This window comes from Monopterus albus, unplaced genomic scaffold (assembly GCF_001952655.1).
Source record: "Monopterus albus unplaced genomic scaffold, M_albus_1.0 scaffold31.1, whole genome shotgun sequence".
In the NCBI taxonomy this organism is placed as follows: Eukaryota; Metazoa; Chordata; class Actinopteri; order Synbranchiformes; family Synbranchidae; genus Monopterus; species Monopterus albus.
This window is the reverse complement of record NW_018127911.1, coordinates 5,494,837-5,517,020: the sequence shown is the minus strand read 5'-3', so window position 1 is coordinate 5,517,020 and position 22,184 is coordinate 5,494,837. Positions and strand designations below refer to the sequence as shown.

Here is a 22,184-nt window from a genome sequence, read left to right as displayed (position 1 = left end):
AGAGAACCCATGTCACATTATATTTAATTAGCTCCACCATCTTTGTCTGTGACCATAGGCTTTAGCATTAATCATTTGTGTAGCTGAGAACTTATAATCACTCATCAATATATTGAAACACAGTATGCTGCTGTCTTAAGGCTGACAGACCTAAAATGTCTTTCTTGTTTAATTCTCTCTTGGGCTTTGTTGGGTGTCTTTTGTTATGTCACGCCCATGGAAAATGATTTTAATGGTTAGTAGTAACTCGGTGAAATTGGAGATCATGGCAAAACAAAAAGTTACTTTATAGATTTTGATACGTGTGATACTTTAGCTTGATAAAATGCCTTCATTTTTCTAGGCTGTTTTGCTGATTGGAGAACAAGGGACAGCCAAGACTGTTATCATCAAGGGCTACATGTCAAAATATGACCCTGAGACACACATCAGCAAGTGTCTCAACTTCTCTTTTGCTACCACACCCCTCATGTTCCAGGTAAGGCAGAACTGTTAATTCACAGTCTTCTCACTTAATTTAGATTTAACAGCTCACTGTCCCACTCTGCTGTTTCTTTGGATGATGGATGCTTCATATCTGTATTAACATGTCATGGATTATCATGAACTTGAGATAATATTGATCAATGTCTGATCTGATTAAAAATAAATGAAGGCTGTAGGATGGACCACTAATGGCTAAGCTGTATGCTGATCAGGCTATCACAATGGATTATTTCTGAAAGGAACTTGTGTCACATTCTTTCCCTCACTTCTTGTTGTGTTTTTTTTTTTTTTCTTTTTGTCAGAACGTGGTGTTCTGTTTTATTGTTTTATTTTTATTTTTTTGTTTACTACTACTCTTTCTCTTTTAGAGGACTGTTGAGAGCTATCTGGATAAGAGAATGGGGACCACTTTTGGACCCCCTGCAGGGAAAAAAATGTCCATTTTCATAGATGATATCAACATCCCCGTTATCAACGAGTGGGGAGACCAGGTTTGAGGATCATTTACACATCAGTAACATCCGTGAATGAAAACACTTAAAATATCTTTCACTTTTAGGCATGTACAGTATATCAGTAAATTATGGGAAGATAATATAAAACCATTTATTTTTCATTTCAAATGATTTATGTTAAATGTTACTGTTTATTAGTCACATTTTATGGACCTGATTAAATTCTAAAATTAAATGAGCTAATGGTAAGAGCACGGAAGAACGCTAGCATGAACTATTAATAAATCTCTTCTTAGTTTAAACTTAGTTTTTTGCCCTTCATCATAGGTGACGAATGAGATTGTCCGGCAGCTGATGGAGCAAAATGGCTTCTTTAATCTTGAGAAACCAGGAGAGTTTACAAGTATTATGGATGTTCAGTTTCTGGCAGCTATGATCCATCCAGGAGGAGGCCGTAACGACATCCCACAGAGACTAAAAAGGCAGTTCTCCATCTTCAACTGTACACTGCCCTCCAATGCCTCCATAGACAAGATATTTGGTGGGTGGAAACTGTTTAACAGTGCAGTAGAATCATTACTGATGTACATATTAAATCAATACATTTAAATGTTACTGGTTTTAAGACTGATGTTTAATAATACTGTATGGCGCCAACTTACTACTTATACTGTAGCGAGAAAACTGCAGAACTTGGAATTTATGTTGGTATTTGTTGCTACAGTAATGAACTGATGAAAATTTTATTTCACAGCCTATACAGTGTGTACTCTACCTTAGAGATGTGGTAAAAACAACATTCTTTAGTCACTTTCTTGCCTTCAATTTAACAAACACCCCAACATTGACCCTGTCGTATAGGTGTGATCGGCAAGGGTCACTTCTGTGCACGCCGTGGTTTCATTGATGAGGTTCAGCGTACCGTGCCCTGCCTGGTGTCTCTGACCCATCGTCTCTGGCAGTTGACCAAGATCAAGATGCTGCCAACCCCTGCTAAGTTCCACTACATCTTCAACCTTAGGGATCTGTCCAGAGTCTGGCAAGGCATGCTCAATACCAATGCTGAGGTGGTCAGCTCTGTTCAGGTGAGACAATTTAAGCAGTGTTTACGTTCACAGTTTTTTAAACAAACTTTTGAAATGTTATGTAATTAAGAAACATGCTAACATGGCTAGATTTCTACTGGAGAAAACACATTTTTGGTCATGTTTACAGGGTTTTTAGAGTAATTAATTTACAATTTACAAGATTTTAACCAAAGACAGTGTCACAATGACAGCAGTGAACCAGGCTGACAAGAAATATCTTTAGTCCTGACATTGCTTCTTTGTTTCTTAAATAAGATGAAAGTTCAAACTGGCAATGACACAAAAAAGCTTAAAAATACATACATACAATGGCATGCCAGCATTAATTCCAATATGCTGTACTGCATTTAAATGCTGATTTTTCAGGATGCAAACAGGGCATCGAGAGATACTTTGAAGTTGGATCAATTCATGTAGTACAGTGTGGTGCAGAGTACTATATACTGTAATAGACTAGAGTAGTGCAGAGAGCTGACAGAACATCAAAATCCCTACTTATCTGTAGAGGTATGACTACATCCTATATTACAGTGTAATTCATCAACAATATTGGGGACAGAAGTGTTTTTTGGTAGGGAAGAAAGAATGAGGGGCATTCAACAGCTACAAATCTGGCATTACAAGCTCAGTTCTCGCTGAGGTGGCCAAGTCTCTGTGCATTTGTGGCCTCACTGAAATATGGAATGCAATGAAATGCTGTATATCACCTCAGGCTTCCATACTCAGCATCCCTACTGAGGCCAACTCAACTCAGAAGGCTTAGACTAAAGCAGGCAAGACTAGGAAAAAACTAAACATCTCAAACAGACTATAAATGTATAGAATATAAATTAATGTGGCTTCCCCAGCCTTTTATTTCATGATGAGTGTGCTGTCTTTGCAGAATTCTATAATCTGTGCATTTAAGTGATGTTTGGCTTAATGAATTTCAGCTGAATGGTGAAGTGTCTCTGCTCAATGCATTTGTTTGATCTTGTAAATCATGTATTTACCTTGTCATGAACTCATGCAGCAATTACATTAAATAGTAAAATAGTTCTTCTCCATCAATACCCTTTGTCATTTTGGCTATGTGCTCTGTGTCTTTGTGTGCTGAATTAGTTATTTCACTAGCAACCTCCCTGTTCTGCTTGCTTGTATACAGACTAAAAAGCAGCTTTCACCAACAGGGAGTTTTTGACCTTACTAGCATGAATGACTGCAATAATACAAAAAAATATCATTTCCAGGTGCTGCTGGCATTGTGGAAACACGAGTGCAAACGTGTGATAGCTGACAGGTTTACCATGCTTGAAGATGTGGAGTGGTTTGACCAGACTTTGGCAAGGCTGGTAGAGGAGGAGCTGGGTGAGGAGCACAAGAACACGGTGGATTGTGGAGTCAACAGATATTTTGTCGACTTCCTACGAGACGCTCCTGAGGGTACAGGTACTGATAAACCAATAAGATGACACATGCGAAGACTCAACAATTTCATTTTGTATTGTTATGTTGTTAATGTGAAATGTTGTTTCCTCACAGGAGAGGAGCCAGAAGATTCTTCAGACTTAAATTTGCCCAAGGTGTATGAACCCATTGAATCGTTTGATAGTTTAAAGGACCGTCTGAATATGTTCCTAAGCCTTTACAATGAAAGCATTAGGGGTACTGGCATGGACATGGTTTTCTTTCAAGATGCAATGATACATCTGATCAAGGTACTCTACTTTGTCTACTACTCTACTTCTATGTATTGTGTCACACACAAAATCAAAACTCAGAGGCAGAGGCTTGAGGCCAACTTGACGTGCTAGAGGCCTTTGTCATCATGCTGCAGGGCCAACTGACAAACACATGGTCCTTTGATTGGAGGGTCAAGTTTTTAGTATACGAAAACCAAAACCTCTTTTTATGATGATGAAACTCCCTTTCTTTATCCACATTTTGTGTGTATGTTTGGTTTTGTTTGACTAGGTGTCGAGGATAATCCGGACACCTGGAGGTAATGCCTTGCTGGTGGGTGTTGGGGGCTCAGGCAAACAGAGCCTGACCAGACTGGCCTCATTCATAGCTGGATACAAGATCTTCCAGATCACACTCACACGGTAAGGCTCACTGCCTGGACAGGCCATTTCTAGATCTGAAAGGAATTGAATATGATTTTTTTTTTATTGCATAATTTATTATTTCTTGTACTATATCATCCTGGCCTCTCATGTCCCTTGTCAACTGATCTTCTCTATGGAAAAAAAAGTGCAGCTGATTCATGAGAACATGAAAAACTCACCACTGGCTCAGCTGTGTCATTTGTCTGGCTTGTTGTTTGCGTGTTACTCTGGCTTCTCTGACTCTCCCAACCTGTCAGATATTTTTCCTCTGTCTGTCCCCATGAGCATTTGTTGCCATCACATTTCCCATCTGTTCTTTTCCTAACTGATTTTAATGTTTCATATTAATGCGACTGCACCTTGTGAAGAAAACAAACACCTCAATTTTGTCTCTGTACCTTTTCTCATGCAGACTCTGCAAAATAAACTTTCTCACTTAAACTATTCAACTACACTCATCCTAACTCTGTTACTCTCTTGCTAGATATTTACCTTTATCATGACTTTAGTTCCCCTATGTGATTAATTCTTCTGAAGGTTAATTAATTAATCTTCCACTTGGAACATCAATTAATGTGGAAGATTAATTACAGTAATTCATCTTCCACTTTCTCATTTATTTTCTTTAAACCTCTATATTTCATTCAGATTTACACAAAAACAGATGAGGGCACATTCAGAAAGCATTTACTGTAGGACACTTCGCTTCTTTAACAGCCTTCAAACCAGAAATCAATCTAGTCACCCTTTGTTTTACTAGTTCCCCTAAAGACACCCACAACATGACAATATAAATGGCTTCTTATGGTGTTCACACAGACACACAGTATACACACAGCTTCATTACAAGGCTGTGAATTATTTATTTATTTTGTCCATATAGCCATATTCAATGCCAGTTTTGTAGATCACTTTCAAACATAATAGTGACATCTCTGTAATGATCTTTTGTCAGATCTGTGTCCATATTTATTTTATGTATTCTGTTTTTTTTTTTTTTTTTTTTTGCCAGCTCATATAACACAGCCAACCTGATGGATGACCTGAAGGGTTTGTACAAAATAGCCGGACAGCAGGCGAAAGGCATCAGCTTTATCTTTACTGACAAAGAAATCAAAGACGAGTCCTTCCTCGAGTACATGAACAACATTCTATCATCTGGAGAGGTCAGGACTGTACATGTGGACAAAAAAAAAAAAAAAAAAAACCATGCATGAATGTGCCTTCATGGTAATATAAACTCATATTTAAAGTGAAAGACAAATGTATCTGCAAAATGCATTTCCAAATCTAAAAGGCATTTTGGTGCAGCTGAAGGTGAGATGTCGGTTGTTCAGCACACTCGGTGACAGAATTCTAAATATGTAAAGCTATGCAGAGTTTCCATTAAGGGAACAGCAATGATATGCAACAGTGCTGCCACAGTGATAATCGGTCTGCACTTTAATGGAGCGAAATGTACAGGCTCGGGTGGTGAAAGCATGTGCAGCTACCTAGATTAAGTTTTGTTTAAAAAGATACATTGGATCTCTACAGGTGGAAGACAATAATACATCTTCACTTATCAAGAGGTCTTGCACACGCACAGCAGTTATTGATCCAACAGGCCATTGGTTTAATATTTGAATGATTAATAAGAAGTCTAAATGTACACCTACATTTTGGGTATTGTTGGTGCTCAGTTCAGCAAACAATTGTAACTGTTGTTTGTTGTTGATATAAATGTTATCAGGTAGGCTAAATGGAAACACAATACCCAAAACTCAGCATCTATCGCATACAACAAGCTATTGTGTTCATCACTTTAATGTTGCAGCTGGTAAATGCAGTGTTAATGTACAGTATATACATTATGCTATATACAGTGCCTTGCGAAAGTATTCGGCCCCCTTGAACTTTGCGACCTTTTGCCACATTTCAGGCTTCAAACATAAAGATATAAAACTGTAATTTTTTGCGAAGAATCAACAACAAGTGGGACACAATCATGAAGTGGAACGAAATTTATTGGATATTTCAAACGTTTTTAACAAATAAAAAACTGAAAAATTGGGCGTGCAAAATTATTCAACCCCCTTAAGTTAATACGTTGTAGCGCCACCTTTTGCTGCGATTACAGCTATAAGTCGCTTGGGGTATGTCTCTATCAGTTTTGCACATCGAGAGACTGAAATTTTTGCCCATGCCTCCTTGCAAAACAGCTCGAGCTCAGTGAGGTTGGATGGAGAGCATTTGTGAACAGCAGTTTTCAGTTCTTTCCACAGATTCTCGATTGGATTCAGGTCTGGACTTTGACTTGGCCATTCTAACACCTGGATATGTTTATTTGTGAACCATTCCATTGTAGATTTTGCTTTATGTTTTGGATCATTGTCTTGTTGGAAGACAAATCTCCGTCCCAGTCTCAGGTCTTTTGCAGACTCCATCAGGTTTCCTTCCAGAATGGTCCTGTATTTGGCTCCATCCATCTTCCCATCAATTTTAACCATCTTCCCTGTCCCTGCTGAAGAAAAGCAGGCCCAAAACATGATGCTGCCACCACCATGTTTGACAGTGGGGATGGTGTGTTCAAGGTGATGAGCTGTGTTGCTTTTACGCCAAACATAACGTTTTGCATTGTTGCCAAAAAGTTCGATTTTGGTTTCATCTGACCAGAGCACCTTCTTCCACATGTTTGGTGTGTCTCCCAGGTGGCTTGTGGCAAACTTTAAACGACACTTTTTATGGATATCTTTAAGAAATGGCTTTCTTCTTGCCACTCTTCCATAAAGGCCAGATTTGTGCAGTATACGACTGATTGTTGTCCTATGGACAGAGTCTCCCACCTCAGCTGTAGATCTCTGCAGTTCATCCAGAGTGATCATGGGCCTCTTGGCTGCATCTCTGATCAGTCTTCTCCTTGTATGAGCTGAAAGTTTAGAGGGACGGCCAGGTCTTGGTAGATTTGCAGTGGTCTGATACTCCTTCCATTTCAATATTATCACTTGCACAGTGCTCCTTGGGATGTTTAAAGCTTGGGAAATCTTTTTGTATCCAAATCCGGCTTTAAACTTCTCCACAACAGTATCTCGGACCTGCCTGGTGTGTTCCTTGTTCTTCATGATGCTCTCTGCGCTTTAAACAGACCTCTGAGACTATCACAGTGCAGGTGCATTTATACGGAGACTTGATTACACACAGGTGGATTCTATTTATCATCATTAGTCATTTAGGTCAACATTGGATCATTCAGAGATCCTCACTGAACTTCTGGAGAGAGTTTGCTGCACTGAAAGTAAAGGGGCTGAATAATTTTGCACGCCCAATTATTCAGTTTTTTATTTGTTAAAAAAGTTTGAAATATCCAATAAATTTCGTTCCACTTCATGATTGTGTCCCAATGCTCTGTGCTTAAAGTAAAGGTAAGTAAGTATAATATTTGCCTCTGAAATGTAGTGAAGTCAAAGTATGAAGTAGCAGATAATGAAAATATTCAAGTACATTGAAAACTACACAGCAACACATTACTTGATGTGATACCTCATCAATTTTATTCTTTGTTCAAAATAAACACACTTCAATCCAGATGCCTGCAACACATTCCAACAAAAGTTTATTTATCAGGATTATCTCCTTTCTATAATTTATTATGTTTTTGATGAATGCACAGTCACATCAGTGTTTGTGATTACACAATGGTGTTGTGTGTCATCTCCAAAAGCTTCAATTATACTTCTGTTGTTGTTGCTGAAACTGACAGCTGGCATTCACCCTTGACTGAAATACACATTTCATGTTGTGTTACCAAGGCAGCAACAATACAGGCACACACGAGAGAAAACCATGTATTATCTACCTGCCTTATGAGGTTCATCTGAATCCACTGAAATTAAAAAGCAAATGGCATTTTCCTTGTCAATATGGTGGCACTTCATATTTAGTTTCAACAATTTGAATGTAATGAACTGAAGCTGTAACTGACAGATGGGACAAATATAGCAAAGTGTTTTCTGTACTATCACAGTCTGCATTACAGCTGCAAAATTGCTTTAGTCCTTGTGTTAACAGCAGCAATAGCAACAAGTAGCTTTAAGGTCAAGTGCCACTGTTTGTGCATTTCTCTGCTGTAGTCCCAGAATCGTCCACTGTACTCAGCCCAGTGGCTGTGCTGAACCTAGGCCAGGCATAGCATTTCCTCGGCACTTTTCTTTTTGCAGTTATATTATTTAGATTATAAAATAATCTACAATTGCAAAATTGTAATTTGTTAATTAGTCATTAGGCTAAAAATTAGTTCATATGATAATACAGGAAACAGTTTCCAAAACTGAGTTAATGGAAACGTAACAACACCTGCCTGAGATGCTGATTCTGCTTTCATTCAGGAAGCACCGACAAAGCTAGACCTAAGACTAATTCTTAATTTGTGCTTAATTTTGCATCGAGAAAAACAGCTAACTTCATCAAAACACACAGGCCAGACTTTACTTTCTTTTACTTACTTCTGTCTATAGTACAATTATGCTTGTCTTGAATTTATTTACATTTTAAAACTAAGTTTGTCAACATGCAAAATTTTCCCCTGCTTTTTTTAACCTTCAGGTAATTGATATATTCACCCAACACCCCCTCCTTTCATATTTTGTTTACTTCCTCTTTTTTACCCCTTTTATATTCTGGTCCTTTTCAATCCTTATCTTTTTTTATCCGCTCCTTTTTTTCTAACCTTAATTTGTTTCTTGTTACTCTCTGTCCCTCATCATTGTCGCATCCCCATCGACCCTTTGTTCCACCTCCCTCCTCGGCTCCTCTTCCACCTGTCCTCTGCCTTCCTGGCTGGAGAACAATTTTAGCAGCTGCTGCTTTACCAGTGAGATAAATAAAAGTCTCCACGGCAGAGTGGTGTTTGTGTTTGGGTGCTGTTTGTGTGTGGGTGACAGAGAGGTTTGTGTTGCATAAAGTGTTTGGATGACCATATGTGACACATGGTGACAGAGGTGTCAGGGAGGAGAAAGAAAGAGCAACCTTTTAGTGTGAGGTTGTTGTTTATGTGAAGAGCCCAGCAAATAGTTGGCACTTCTAATTATGACACTATATACACATAGAGATTATTATTACTTTTTAATATCAACTACACAAGTAAAGGGTAAGAGACTCAAGATTAACACAAAATGCAATATTGGAAATGTAAGCAAATTTAATCAAACTAGGAAATGAAAACCACATCAATGTTGAAAGGCTTTAATTCTATGTTCTGTAAATGTTGGCTTTGAATTTATAATCAGTCAGTATCTGTACTCTTCATACTAAACTACACATAGTTGTCCCCACAACATGAGTAACGGCAGCAGACACACTCACACTGACTAACAATGATAGATGGATGTGTAGGTAATAGATAATGACATTGTCATGACATAAATGGGTGTCTGTTTCTGTCCTCAGGTGTCAAATTTATTTGCTCGCGATGAGATTGACGAGATCCTCAGTGATCTCATCCCTGTTATGAAGCGAGAGTTTCCCAGGCGACCGCTGACCAATGAAAACCTGTACGACTATTTCATGTTGCGAGTCAGACAGAATCTCCATGTTGTTCTGTGCTTCTCTCCTGTTGGGGAAAAGTTCCGCAACCGGGCGTTAAAGTTCCCAGCATTGATATCTGGTTGCACCATGGACTGGTTCAGCCGCTGGCCAAAAGATGCTCTTGTGGCAGGTATATTTCATAGACAATTAAAAATGTGATAATTGATATGTTCTCCAGATGTAATGTCAACATTTGTTTCCCAATGTGTTTATACTGCATCCTCTGTCCTCTTTTTATACTGGCTGGCTTTTTTTCAGTACTGTAAAATCAGATTGAACTGGGACACTGCAACACTCATTTATCACTCAACAATTTTCATCTTGTGTTTTTTTTAATTACTGAAGGCCAGAACAAAGCTATTCAAATTGTCTTTGTTAGATGACACTGCAGTAGTAATTTTCAGCGGCATGACTAAGAGACATAATTTGATTTTTCAAACACATACAAATAAAATAATTCTATTTATATTTAGGTCTGCAAGACTTGTTTTGTTCTACCCTGCCTTTTTTTCAGCTCATCTATCAAAAGCATGGCTGTTTGTTTATAGAAAATTACTTTTAAAATGTCTATTTTACAGTTATGGAATTTTCTGTTTCTGAGAGTATTATGGTAATAGATGAGCACAAGACAATAATCCATAATAATATACTTGCAGTCATTCCTTGGGGGGGGTCACTATAAATTTCTAACAGTGTGTCAGTAAAATGTGCAGTAAGTATGTTTGTAAATATTTCTGTTTACATTTGCCAATCTGGTTTACGTAATCAGTTTCCACTCTCTTCCTTCCTCCTCCATCTTCCTGTTGTGCAGTTTCAGAGCATTTTCTGTCCATCTATGACATTGACTGCTCACCCCAGGTCAAAAGTGATGTAGTCCAGTGCATGGGCTCCTTCCAGGATGGAGTGGCAGAGAAGTGTGTGGACTACTTCCAGAGGTACATCATTGTATTAAATGTTTGACTGTATTATAGAGCTGAGAGTAAAAAGATGACAGAAAACTAGGGGACAAAGATATGGCCAATGACACAGTCTGGGGTCTTTGCTGTTTGTGGTCAGCACCTTAACCCCTGGGCTACCAGGGTGGACCAAAACCGATCTTTAAATACTGTATAGCAGTAACCTTAGGCCCATATCTATCCATGTACTTTCTTTCATCACATCATTTAGTATTGCTAACTAAATGTAGATTAAAGGTTGAAGTTGAAACCTTGTGAAGAAGACTCTCCTATTTTTTTTTTTTTTTTTTTTTTTTGCTCTTTGAATTTAGATACCGACGTGCCACCCACGTCACACCCAAGTCCTACTTATCCTTTATTCAGGGCTACAAGACCATCTATAAGGAGAAGCAGTCTGAGGTCCAGACCCTGGCCAACAGGTAAGCAGACTTAGAGGATTAAGTTAAAGATTTGTTATAGTATACTTGTAATTACAATCAGTACAAATCTAACTTTTCTGCCTTTGTGGAATTTAAGATGGCTTTCATTCCACTTTGGCCCAAATATGTCCAAGTTCCTTTTAATGATAATACATTTACTGGCAGAGCTGAGCGACTTTTAGCTGTTGGCTTGCAAGCATGAAAAAGGTGTTGAGTCACTGCATCAACTGCTGCATATGCTGAATATTGTCTAAGTCTCTTAGAGTGGATTTATATGATATTTGTGTTTAATAAATGATAACAGATTCATAAAGTTGTTTTAAATTCATAGTCTAGTCTTGCTCTTAGTCCCTATGAGTAGCCAGTCATCAGTGAGCCATCAATAAGTAATTAGTGCATGTCTTCAAAAATACCAGCCATTTTCACAGATTCACCATAATCTTACTCAGTAGTTACTGACTCGCTATGGGCATGGATTTTGATGAATGATCAAGACAACCCAAGGAAGCTGTTGTCACAGGAGTCAATCCAGAACCTCTTATTTATGAGTCACTTAAAAAAAACTTATAGCATTAAATAACATCTTGGCTGTACCAACCTAAAATTGCTATGCTCCATTTTTTCATGATTTTGAATTCATGTCTGTTTATCAGCTATTTCCCAAGCCTCCCCACATTTATTCACAACTGTTGAAAGGGTATCATGACATTTAGAATTTTGATCAGACACATACTACAGGTGAACAAGGATGAAAAGTTGTTAGAAAATATGCAAGTATTTCACCACCTGGTGCTCAGCCTGCCAATGTCATGTAGTTCATCTTGTAAATTTTGTAGATACTTAAAACAAGCAGGACCCCAGGTGCAAACTTGCAGATGCCTTTTAGATTGTGGAACAGGGCAGACAAGTACAGAATGTACTGCCTGTAGCTTAACTGATTTATGTTTAATATTCCTCCTGTTTAGGATGAACACAGGTCTCCAGAAGCTTAAGGAAGCATCAGAGTCTGTGGTGGCTCTCAGCAAGGAGCTGGAGGTGAAAGAGAAGGAGCTACAGATTGCCAATGACAAGGCTGATATGGTAGGTTACTGGCAGGAAAGTCTTTATCTGCGAGCTTGTGTGTTTTTACTGTAGGTTCACAAACTTCCTGTACAGAATACTTGCTCTATCCTGTCCAACAGTTGTCTTATTTAGCTGGATTGAAATTTGTGGAGAATTTGTATTAAAAAAAGTAACATAATTAATAATTAATGTTTGTGTGTGTGTGTGTGTGTGTGTGTGTGTGTGTGTGGGGTGGGGGTGGGGGGGTGGGGGTGCTTTTTTGATGTGGGTATTTGTTATTCTGGTTATATATAGTTGTATTTTACTGCAGACAAAATATGTGCAGGGATTTTTGGGTGTAGATGAACAGCAGCAAAATTAATAGTATTTCTCTGCATGAATTAATAAATAGAAGTATATTACAGTCTGCGTTACTCAGACATCACTGTAATGTTACATGCATCAGTATAAATTAAACAGAATTATCAGAGAAAAGGGTTCATTCTTTTCATTCTTAATGTTTCTTATTTACTTGGGCTATCAAGCACTTTAGGATCCACTGTATTATTCTGCACCTAAGTGATAAACACCTGTACTTTGACAACCAAGACAAATTATTTGCAATTAGGCCCAAGCTGTGTCTTCTACAGCTGTGTCAGAGCGTGTGGATATTAGTTTAACCGCCAGTTTTCTATCATTCATGTCCATATTAACGTGCCTGGGTGCTTGGTATGCTTCAGGTCAATATGTGTTTGCTTTAAGTAATAACTGACATTAAAATTTCATACAGCAGTGCCTGGAAAGTGATAAAATAAACATGATGTAGCTTTTTTTTTTTTTTTTTTTTAGATTAAAGAAGGAATTCCAGTTGGGATTTCACTGATTCATGTTTATGTTTTTTTGTGCATATGCCCAGGTGTTGAAGGAGGTGACAGTAAAAGCCCAGGCAGCAGAGCGAGTGAAGGTGGAGGTTCAGAAAGTTAAAGACAAGGCCCAGGCCATCGTAGACAGCATTTCAGTTGACAAGGCTATTGCTGAAGAGAAACTTGAAGCTGCTCATCCAGCTCTTGAGGAGGCTGAGGCTGCACTGCAGGTATGAAATGCAAGTTGTATATGGGTCCCCAGGTGTCATCTGTTTTCCTCGGGTGAACTGCAGCTTGTTTTTTAAAAATAAAAACAGGAGATGAAGAACAATAGACTGCCCACACAATGTATTTATACCACTAAATATATTCTCATGTTGACTGCTGAAACTCTCTGTACTTCGATACCACCTGTGTTTCTCTCTGTTCAGCTGGTCCAGAATATAAAGAGCTCCCTAAGAGTCATGGTGGTGATTTTTTTTTCTCTAATGTACTGTACTTTTGCATTACCTTGCAGAACTTTTAGCATTTTCTGATCAGTTTAGCTTACCGCAATGCCACGGCTGTGGATTTGTTCACTGAATTGTACTTTGAACATTAAGTATGCTGATATAATATTACTATTACTAATGTTACATTAGCACAAGACTAATGATCTTTTATTAACAGTTGACTCTAGTGACACTGCTATTCTTGTACTTTAAGAGCTTAGTGCTGAATTTAATACTGTGGACCACAGTATTCTAATTTCCCAGCCCACCTAGAAATGTGCTGTGGCATTCAAGGAACTGCTTTGAACTGGTTTAAAATCCTGTCTGACAGGAACTTTTCAGTCTGCCTAAGTGGACTTATTTCCTCATCAGCTCCACTCACCTGTGGGGTGCCTCAAGGGTCCATTCTTGGTCTCATCATCTTTTCTATATTGTCGCTTCCCCTAGGGCCTATTTTTTTTTTTAGTAAATATGGCATCATCTTCCTGTGCTTTGCTGACAAACAAATTTATCTGCCACTGAAGATAGATCAATTGAAGAATTCCATAAGGTCCCTAGTAGATTGACTGGAGGACATTAAAGCTGGGATGTCATTAAATTTTCTTAATTTTAATGAAAGGGAAACTGAAATTGTGATCTTTGAACCTGCCGACTCCCTTGGTTACCCTGAAGATTACCTTGCCTCCTTAGCACCCTGCTGTAAACATTATGCAAGGAACCAGTGTGTGAAATTTGATAGTGACTTTCAATTTCACAAACAAGTTGTCAGATCTAGCCTTTTAAAGCTTAGAGTTCTGTTGAATGTGAAGCCTTTCTTCCCCTTTCCATCTTTGAGAAGGTGATTCATCCCTTTATTTCATCCTGGTTTGACTATTGTAATGAATTATACAGAGAGAGGAACCAGTCGTCACTCTCTTACTTGCAGCTTGTTCAGAACAATGCTGCCAGGGTTTTGACAGATGGATGTAAATATGATCACATTTCTCCTCTATTAGCATTTCTTTATTGGTTTCTGGTTCATCACAGGGTTGATTTAAGTCACTCAGTGAGTTGGCACCATCCTTTCTCCGTCTAGGGCACTTGGGTCTAGACTGAAGCTCAGAGGGGACTGTGCATTTGTGTTAACAATTCCTGAAGTGTGTCTACCGCTTCACATAAGAGCTGCTCCGACCCTGGGAACTTTTGAATCCTGGTTAAAAGCCCATCTTTTCTGCTTGGTTTTTAACTCTGTCTGAAATATCTTCAATGTAATCTTGGTTATGTTGGGTTTTTATAACAGTTTTCTTAATGTGTAGTGTGTTTTGTTTTTTTTTTATTCTGTTTTATCTATTTCTACTTATGTTGTACAGCTATTTGGTCAACTATGTTGTTTATGAATAAATTGATTTAACTGGTCTACCTCTGTATGCTACTTGTCTGATCATATAGTAGGTTTGTCCTAAAAGGTAGACCAAGGGTTGGAAATTGTCTGTAAACCGAGTGATGGAGCATTTTATTGTGCTTAATGCCTCCCCCACCAGTATTTTTCCCACTCTTACTTTGTATTGCTTCAGGCTGCCACTTAGAGCCCTCTGTGACATGCTGTTTAGCTTTATGCAGATATTGCCTACAATCTTGCCACCATAGTGTGTGTGCTCTATGTGTGTATCAGCATATATAACTAAAGTTAGCACAGTGCTATGGACCTGCATTTTAATTAGAGCTGTCCTCTTGGGTGGATTTTTGCATACAGATCTCTGACAAGTCCCTGATTAGAATGTTTATCTTGCTGTTTTGGGTAGAAGCCTCATATTGCCATGATTTTGAATTGACCTTACTGAGCACAAGAAAAGTACAAAAAAGGAGAGATTAGATGTGCACTAGCTAGTGAAAGTGGATGGTAACCCAGACTGTCTGGTGGCTGACTTTCTTGTTAAAGATTGACACTACAATGGGGTTGATAAAACAAAATGGAAATAGAGCAGAAAAGAGGAAACAAACAAGCAGATTGCACAAAGGAGAGGAAATTAGATGAGCAGGCAGGGGGTCTGATGAATCAGCCAAATAAATCTCACTGGGACATTTTCTTTACTTTTCTGCTGTCCTTCCCATTTTAATTAGTCCCTTAAAGCAATTCTTTGTCCCTCTTTGCAAAACTCCTCTCATTCTGGCAGAGTTTATATTTAGTCTTCATGCTTTTTTTTAATTTCCCTCTATCTTTTCTCATCAGTGCATTTCAACTGCACACTCCTGCTTTACATTGTCAAACTCCAGGACTCATTACAATCCTCACTATTCTGTATTAGCTTATTCTCAGTTAATTCTCCCTCTACTCACCTTATAGCATGTCCTGCTTTATCCTTTTACTGTACCTCTACCTGCAACACATTCCATGCCCTACTCTAAGTACAGATGGCCACAAATAGTAATTACAACATAACATAGTTATATGACAGTGTAACACCTTAAAAGGCATCTGGACAATTGGTTTATAGTGGCTGATTAAAAAAAAAAAGTTAATTAAATGAGTGTGATTGCTTTGCTTATTTTATTGGTAATAGTGTTCTGACTTTGTAAAATTCACTAAAGGAACAGTTCTAACCATTGTTGTGCATATTTTCAGTTCACAATATCAAGCTATTATACATATTCAAAATTCAGTTTTCCTCTCTCTCTGTACCCACTCAGACAATCAAGCCATCAGACATCGCCACTGTACGAACTCTTGGCCGTCCCCCCCACCTCATCATGCGGATAATGGACTGCGTGCTGTTACTTTTCCATAGGAAGGTCAACACAGTGAAGATCGATCCAGAGAAGAACTGCATCACGCCATGCTGGCAGGAGTCCCTAAAACTCATGACAGCTGGAAACTTCCTGGGCAGCCTGCAGGTACACTGCTAATATCTAATGTATACAGCTGAACTGGAAGTAATTGGGAGGTACTGCCGATGGCTTGTTCACATATGCCATAAACTGCAAGTATTAAGGAGATATCTGTCTAACAGAAATATAAAATATACAGAGATGTACAGGGGCTGTTCCCTCCATCCCTGCTGTTCCATCATAATTAGTAGTTAGTTTCTTATACTGTAAAATTAAACTAGAAAACAAGTCTAAAATCTTATTTACCAAAATAACTGCTGCATGAAAGACCTTTGTTAGATACTCTTCAATAACATGAAGTATCCTGTTGTAAGATGCTTTAAGTGCTGCTTGCATGTGTTTCAGTTTGCAGCGCCACTGCCTGCAGCTCAACTAATCAGGGAACTATACTTTATACTTACTGAAATTACACTCACTTTTAATGGATACAATTGGCTGTTGATATAGCTCCCTGTTCTGTTTAGGGAAGAACATTGTCCACAGTCTTGAAAGCAACAATTAGACAGTATGTCAAAGTACCCAACTATGATATTGGCTATGTTACTGTAATGTAACAATATGGTAGTGTTTTAATAATGATAAGAACAAAGAGACTACAGGCTGCATTTTTAAAGCTGACAAGTGTATGTGTCTATATACAAGAGCTTAAGAGTTCAAAAATACAGGCTTAGAACAATCAGTTTAATGGCTTTTTATCAATAAAATATGCCAGTTTGAAGCCAAGGTGGCATGAATCAGAATAATATGTGAAATAGGCACAAAAAGTGTGAGAAAATCTTACGAGTTTGTATTGTGCTTCCCAAATTGAATTTATAGCCCATAATTTTTTAGATACACCATAGATTTGCCACTTTTACTATCACCGTTACATTTTTCTGTCTACCCATCTTTTACCACCTCTTCTGGTGCTGCTATCTGTTAACTTGTCATCCAGTGCTACCAGGTTTTTTTTTTTTATCTTGTGTGCTTTTTTCTGTCTTTTTCTTTCTTTCTGTCCCATTTTTGTGCAGTTTTTTTTCTTTTGTTCCTCTTTGATTCATCATTCCCTCATTTTGCATCTGAGCTTGTGTTCAATCTTCTTCCACTCTTTCTCTCTTTCACCTTGTTTTTGTAATCCATCTCATCAGGTTTCCCATTTCTCTTCTCTCATTTCCTCTCCATTTTTCACTTCCAGCTCCACATTGATTTGCTATCAGTCATCATTGCTTCATGTGTCTTTGTCATGTCTCCCCCTTTTTTTGCTTCTTTCATATGGTTTTATATTGTTTAAGTAACACAGGAGTTACATGTGTGGATAATATGTACATTCATTGTATACTTAGTGAAATTAGTACAAGTTCATTTCATTCAAATAAGTTCTCTTAACTCCCCACTAACTTCTACTGTTTCTACCCCTCTCTGTCCTTTGCAGCAATTCCCCAAAGACACCATTAATAGGGAAACGGTGGAGCTGCTGCAGCCTTACTTTGACATGGTCGACTATAACATTGAAACAGCCAAAAGGGTGTGTGGTAATGTGGCTGGCCTTGCATCCTGGACAAAAGCCATGGCTTCCTTCTTCTCCATCAACAAGGAGGTCTTACCTTTAAAGGTAACATTTGTTGTTATAGATGTAGCATGGTGGTTCCCTGGTGCAGCAAGAAAGTAAAACAATACTGTTGTACAGTAAACAGTGGAGGAGAGCAGGTGTAGTTCTGCAGAGAAGCCCGTGCTTCAGAAACAGTGACGATTGCCCCATGTGTTTGCTGATGGTGTAGGTAGTAGAATCACATCTAAAACTACTGGCATCTGGAAATTTAGATTACTCCTTACAGCTTGAATTAAAAGTTTGGGTTTTGTGTGTGAGTGAACATCAGAGAGATGTTTTTTTTAAGTTCTTAACTCATTCATCTTTATTTAATACTTAAATCAATGTTTTGTACATTCATTGGAATATATTGTTTCTTGCATCACCAGAAGATACAATCAACAAGTTCGCACGAATGTGAAGATTAAATAAAATAAATAAATATGAGATGAAACAGCATATGATATCTCTGGTTCTTAGACCCTCAAATCAATTAAAGAAAAACTCTCAAAAAGGGGGGTGGGGTGGAACAAATCTCATGAAGAGTAACAGACGAGGGCTCTCTCAGGACAGTCACTCATGAATCAGAATGAGATGCTGATTTTTACAGCTAAAGTTCTTTTTACACCTAAGTGACTGACTGCTCTAATTAATTGCTTTTATGCACCAGCACTTCAGTGTTTTTGTCAGTATTTCTTTTTCTAAGGAATTAATAAGTTCTTGTCAAGAGTGACAGCTAAAAAGCAGAGCTGGATATGCTGCACACAGAATCTTTGGTGAGTCCTGGACTTAAATTTTGAAAATCATCACTTGGAGCTGTATATCACCAGCTAACGCCTGTTTTACCTGCTCATCAAACACAGTGATTTCATACAAATGTCTGTATATTTGATACGTTAGTCGTTATAAACTTCAACTCACAGAATGCAGTTACCATTTTGGATTGTGTTTGCCTGAAACTTTAGCTGATGGTCACCTCTACTTTTGCTCACATTGTGGTGTTCTTTGTCACCCACTTTCCATCCCTCTTTGTTACCAGGTTCCATTTTGTTACTAATTTAAGCCTCTGCCACATTACATCTTCTCCACCTCCTCTGCACATTTATAGTACGTCTCCTCTCACCCTGGTTTCTTTATCAAATCATTCACTTTTCTTTTCCCCTTCTCTCACTGATGTTCTTCCTCTCCCTTCTCCTCCGCTAATTTTGTCCACCTCTCTATTTAACACACATACACACTGCTTTGTTTTCCTCTACAACCTCCATGAAAACCCTCTCCCTCTCCTCTTTGATCCTGACCTTTTGCTGTGCTGTGGAACACAACCTGGCAAATTGATTTCCTGGTTTCCAGCTCAGTGGTGGCTTCCCTTTAAGCTGACTGCAAGAAAGAGATACAGTTGGACAGACAGACAAGCAGAAAGACAGGCACAGATGGTCCTCTCAGATGACAATTAATGTTAAATAAATGCTCCAAAATTATCTTCCCTAGACCATCCAAACACACAACTTCTTATTCTTTCTGTAAAGCTGTTTTCTCCAAAGCCCCAGCCCTATGCAGAAAATCCTTTTTGCTTTTTCTCTGTCATCCTCAGCCTCACATTCCTCCTCCCTTGCCCTTCCCTGTAATGCTGTTTACAGTATTTCCTGTTTGTCTTTACTCCCTTCATTTCTTCTTGTAAAACTCTGTTCTTGCATCTCCAGTGTGACACTTCTAGCTCTAAGGCCCTGTGTCTGCAGCTATGATGTTCTTATACTTTTAATCTCACATAAGACTTATCCTCAACCTTTTCACCCTCATACTTGCTTATTTTATGTTTATTTGCATGGCATGAGCCAAAACATCTTCCTAACCATTTTTTGAATGTATCACTCGCTTCAGTTTCATTCAAAAATGGTCTTCTTTTGCTTTTGTTTTTGTTTTTTTTTAAATGAACAGGACTGTTCCAATTCTCCTTCCCAGTACCACACTAGATCATTTCTACCATATTCCCTTTCTCTCTCTCTCTCTCTCTCTCTGTCAAATCCTCCTATCATCTTCTCATCTGGTCCTTTATCTGTTTTGCCCTTTCTCTTCCCCTCTCTTTGGCCTTCTTAGCCTTCTCCCCAGGAAACTGACCATGACCCTGGCTGCCTTTATGTGCAATAAAAGCATCACAGCTCCCTCTGTGTCTCTCTTTTCCTTTCTTTTTTAGACTAACTTGGCAGTGCAGCAGAATCGCCTGACCATAGCTAATGTGGATCTCCAGAAGGCTCAGGAGGAGCTGGATGCCAGGCAGACAGAGCTGGATGTGGTACAGAGGGAGTATGAAAAGGCTATGGTAGAGAAACAGGTCAATAATTTTATTTAATTTCTTCTAAACACAAATTGGTTCACCACACAAAAAAGGAGCAGTATCTGAAATAACATTTAGATCACGTGTTGTAAAAAATGATCATCACTGTGAGGTTAATGAGCTATTTTGCACAATCTGGTGACATGCTTGTGACTTATTCTCCTTTAAGACTATTTAATGAGCATCAGATAACATTTTCTACAACTGGATGTCTTGTGTTAGTTTGTTTCAGTAAAGCCTATAATGTAATGGGGGAACTGCAATATTAATTTTTATTAGCTGAGCTTTTAATCGCATTTGACATTGAACTACTTAGGCAGAGTTCAAACAGGTGACCCCATTTTGTTTTCTAATTCTCTTACTATGCCATGTAATAGTTTGAATTTATAAGCCTGGCTCAGCCGTCTTTGTGGTTAATTGATCGATCAATCAATCAAATTTGATTTGTATAGCGCCAAATCCCAACAAAAGTCATCTCGAGACACTTTACAAAGTGAACTGATTCAATGCATATTGTCCTGGAACATTGAGATTATTCTCTATCTCAGTTCATTTCTGTCAGCAGAACTACATCTCTTATTGTTATGCATAAACAGAGACTATAACACTTTATTAATCAATGGAAAATTCTGAAAAAAATTGATCAAATTATGTGGGATGGCATCACCTGAGCTAAAATAAATAATACATTATAAATATATTTTTGTCTCAACATATTAGAAATACCCTAAATGTATGTTGTCATGGCAACAACAGTGCCACCCAATGCTATTTATGATGAGGTTTTCCTTCTTGAAAGTTGGGTAGAAAGTATAGGCTTTAACTTGTTATTGATGTTTCACGTGTTGTTATCACAGTACAGTATTTTACACATATTTGGACTTTATGAAAGGATTTGATAATGAACCTAGAAATTGAAATCACAGATGTTGGTTTTACCAAATGCAGCCTGAAGACCTATAATAACCTGCCACAGAATTGGAAAACGACACAGCTTGAGTTAACCAAGAGTCCCTGTTTTTTTTTTTATTAATGCAGCTAACATCAGTGGTACGCTGTTAATTGCATATGCAGGTTGTGAGCGGCTACTGTGTATCTGCGGTTTTTTTTTTTTTTTTTTAAAATTTCAGATCCTTTTTTTTTTTTTTAAAAGCATCAGTCCCTGTTCTGTAATAAACACCAGCCTGTAAATGGAACTGTTATGTGCATCAACACTCCCTGATTATGGATTCTGGACAGCCCAATTTTTTTCATTTTATAATTTTGTCATCAAGATGCAGAGCTGTTCATCTTCAGGGACCAAAAGTGAGATTTGAAGGCCTTGCTGCAGACGCGTCTGAGGCACAGACAGTGGCTGTTGACTTTGAGATGCTTCTTAATTAAGAAAAAGCCTAAACCAGACCATCTTTATTGATGACATTATTGCTACTAAGCAAACAACCTCATTTATTGCCTATGAGCAGCTGATAAAGAGATAAATGTAATAAATGGCTTAAAGGTGTCATTGACCTCTTACCGTTTTTGAAAAAGGAAAGCTAATTCAAGCAGGCAGAGAGGACAGACATACTGATCTGTCAGGGATCTGTAGCTGATGCAAGCCTCATCTTCCATGCACTGAGTGGTAGACAGATGCCTGTCACTGGGCTAACCCACATAGACAACCTTCACGCCTACAGTCAGTTTGAAGGTTTAAGTGGGCCTACTGACCCGTTTGCCTGCCCTTCCTTCCATTAGATGCTGCTGGAGGATGCTGAGCGCTGCAGACACAAGATGCAGACAGCATCCAGTCTCATCAGCGGCCTTGCTGGCGAGAAGGAGAGATGGACAGAACAGAGCAAAGAGTTTGCTGCCCAAACCAAACGCCTTGTTGGTGGGTTTCAAAGCCGACATTAAGATAATGGCCTTCAGAGAGATGTCTGCAACTCAGCAATTAATGATTTAACATTAATAACATTGACTTGTTTGTTTGTTT

The 22,184-nt window shown here is 38.4% G+C and overlaps 1 protein-coding gene across 1 annotated transcript in view; it reads left to right on the top strand.

Annotated features, from left to right (window-relative positions):
• Window positions 1–22,184, top strand: part of dnah5 (dynein, axonemal, heavy chain 5) — a 96,386-nt gene that overhangs the window by 48,223 nt on the left and 25,979 nt on the right. Inside the window, 17 exon segments of the mRNA XM_020596903.1 lie at window positions 344–478; window positions 855–977; window positions 1,269–1,482; window positions 1,803–2,026; window positions 3,259–3,457; window positions 3,551–3,726; window positions 3,983–4,113; window positions 5,129–5,282; window positions 9,541–9,808; window positions 10,490–10,613; window positions 10,946–11,053; window positions 12,019–12,133; window positions 13,011–13,187; window positions 16,116–16,319; window positions 17,725–17,904; window positions 20,072–20,209; window positions 21,947–22,082. Coding sequence (XP_020452559.1) covers window positions 344–478; window positions 855–977; window positions 1,269–1,482; window positions 1,803–2,026; window positions 3,259–3,457; window positions 3,551–3,726; window positions 3,983–4,113; window positions 5,129–5,282; window positions 9,541–9,808; window positions 10,490–10,613; window positions 10,946–11,053; window positions 12,019–12,133; window positions 13,011–13,187; window positions 16,116–16,319; window positions 17,725–17,904; window positions 20,072–20,209; window positions 21,947–22,082 — 2,806 coding nt within the window.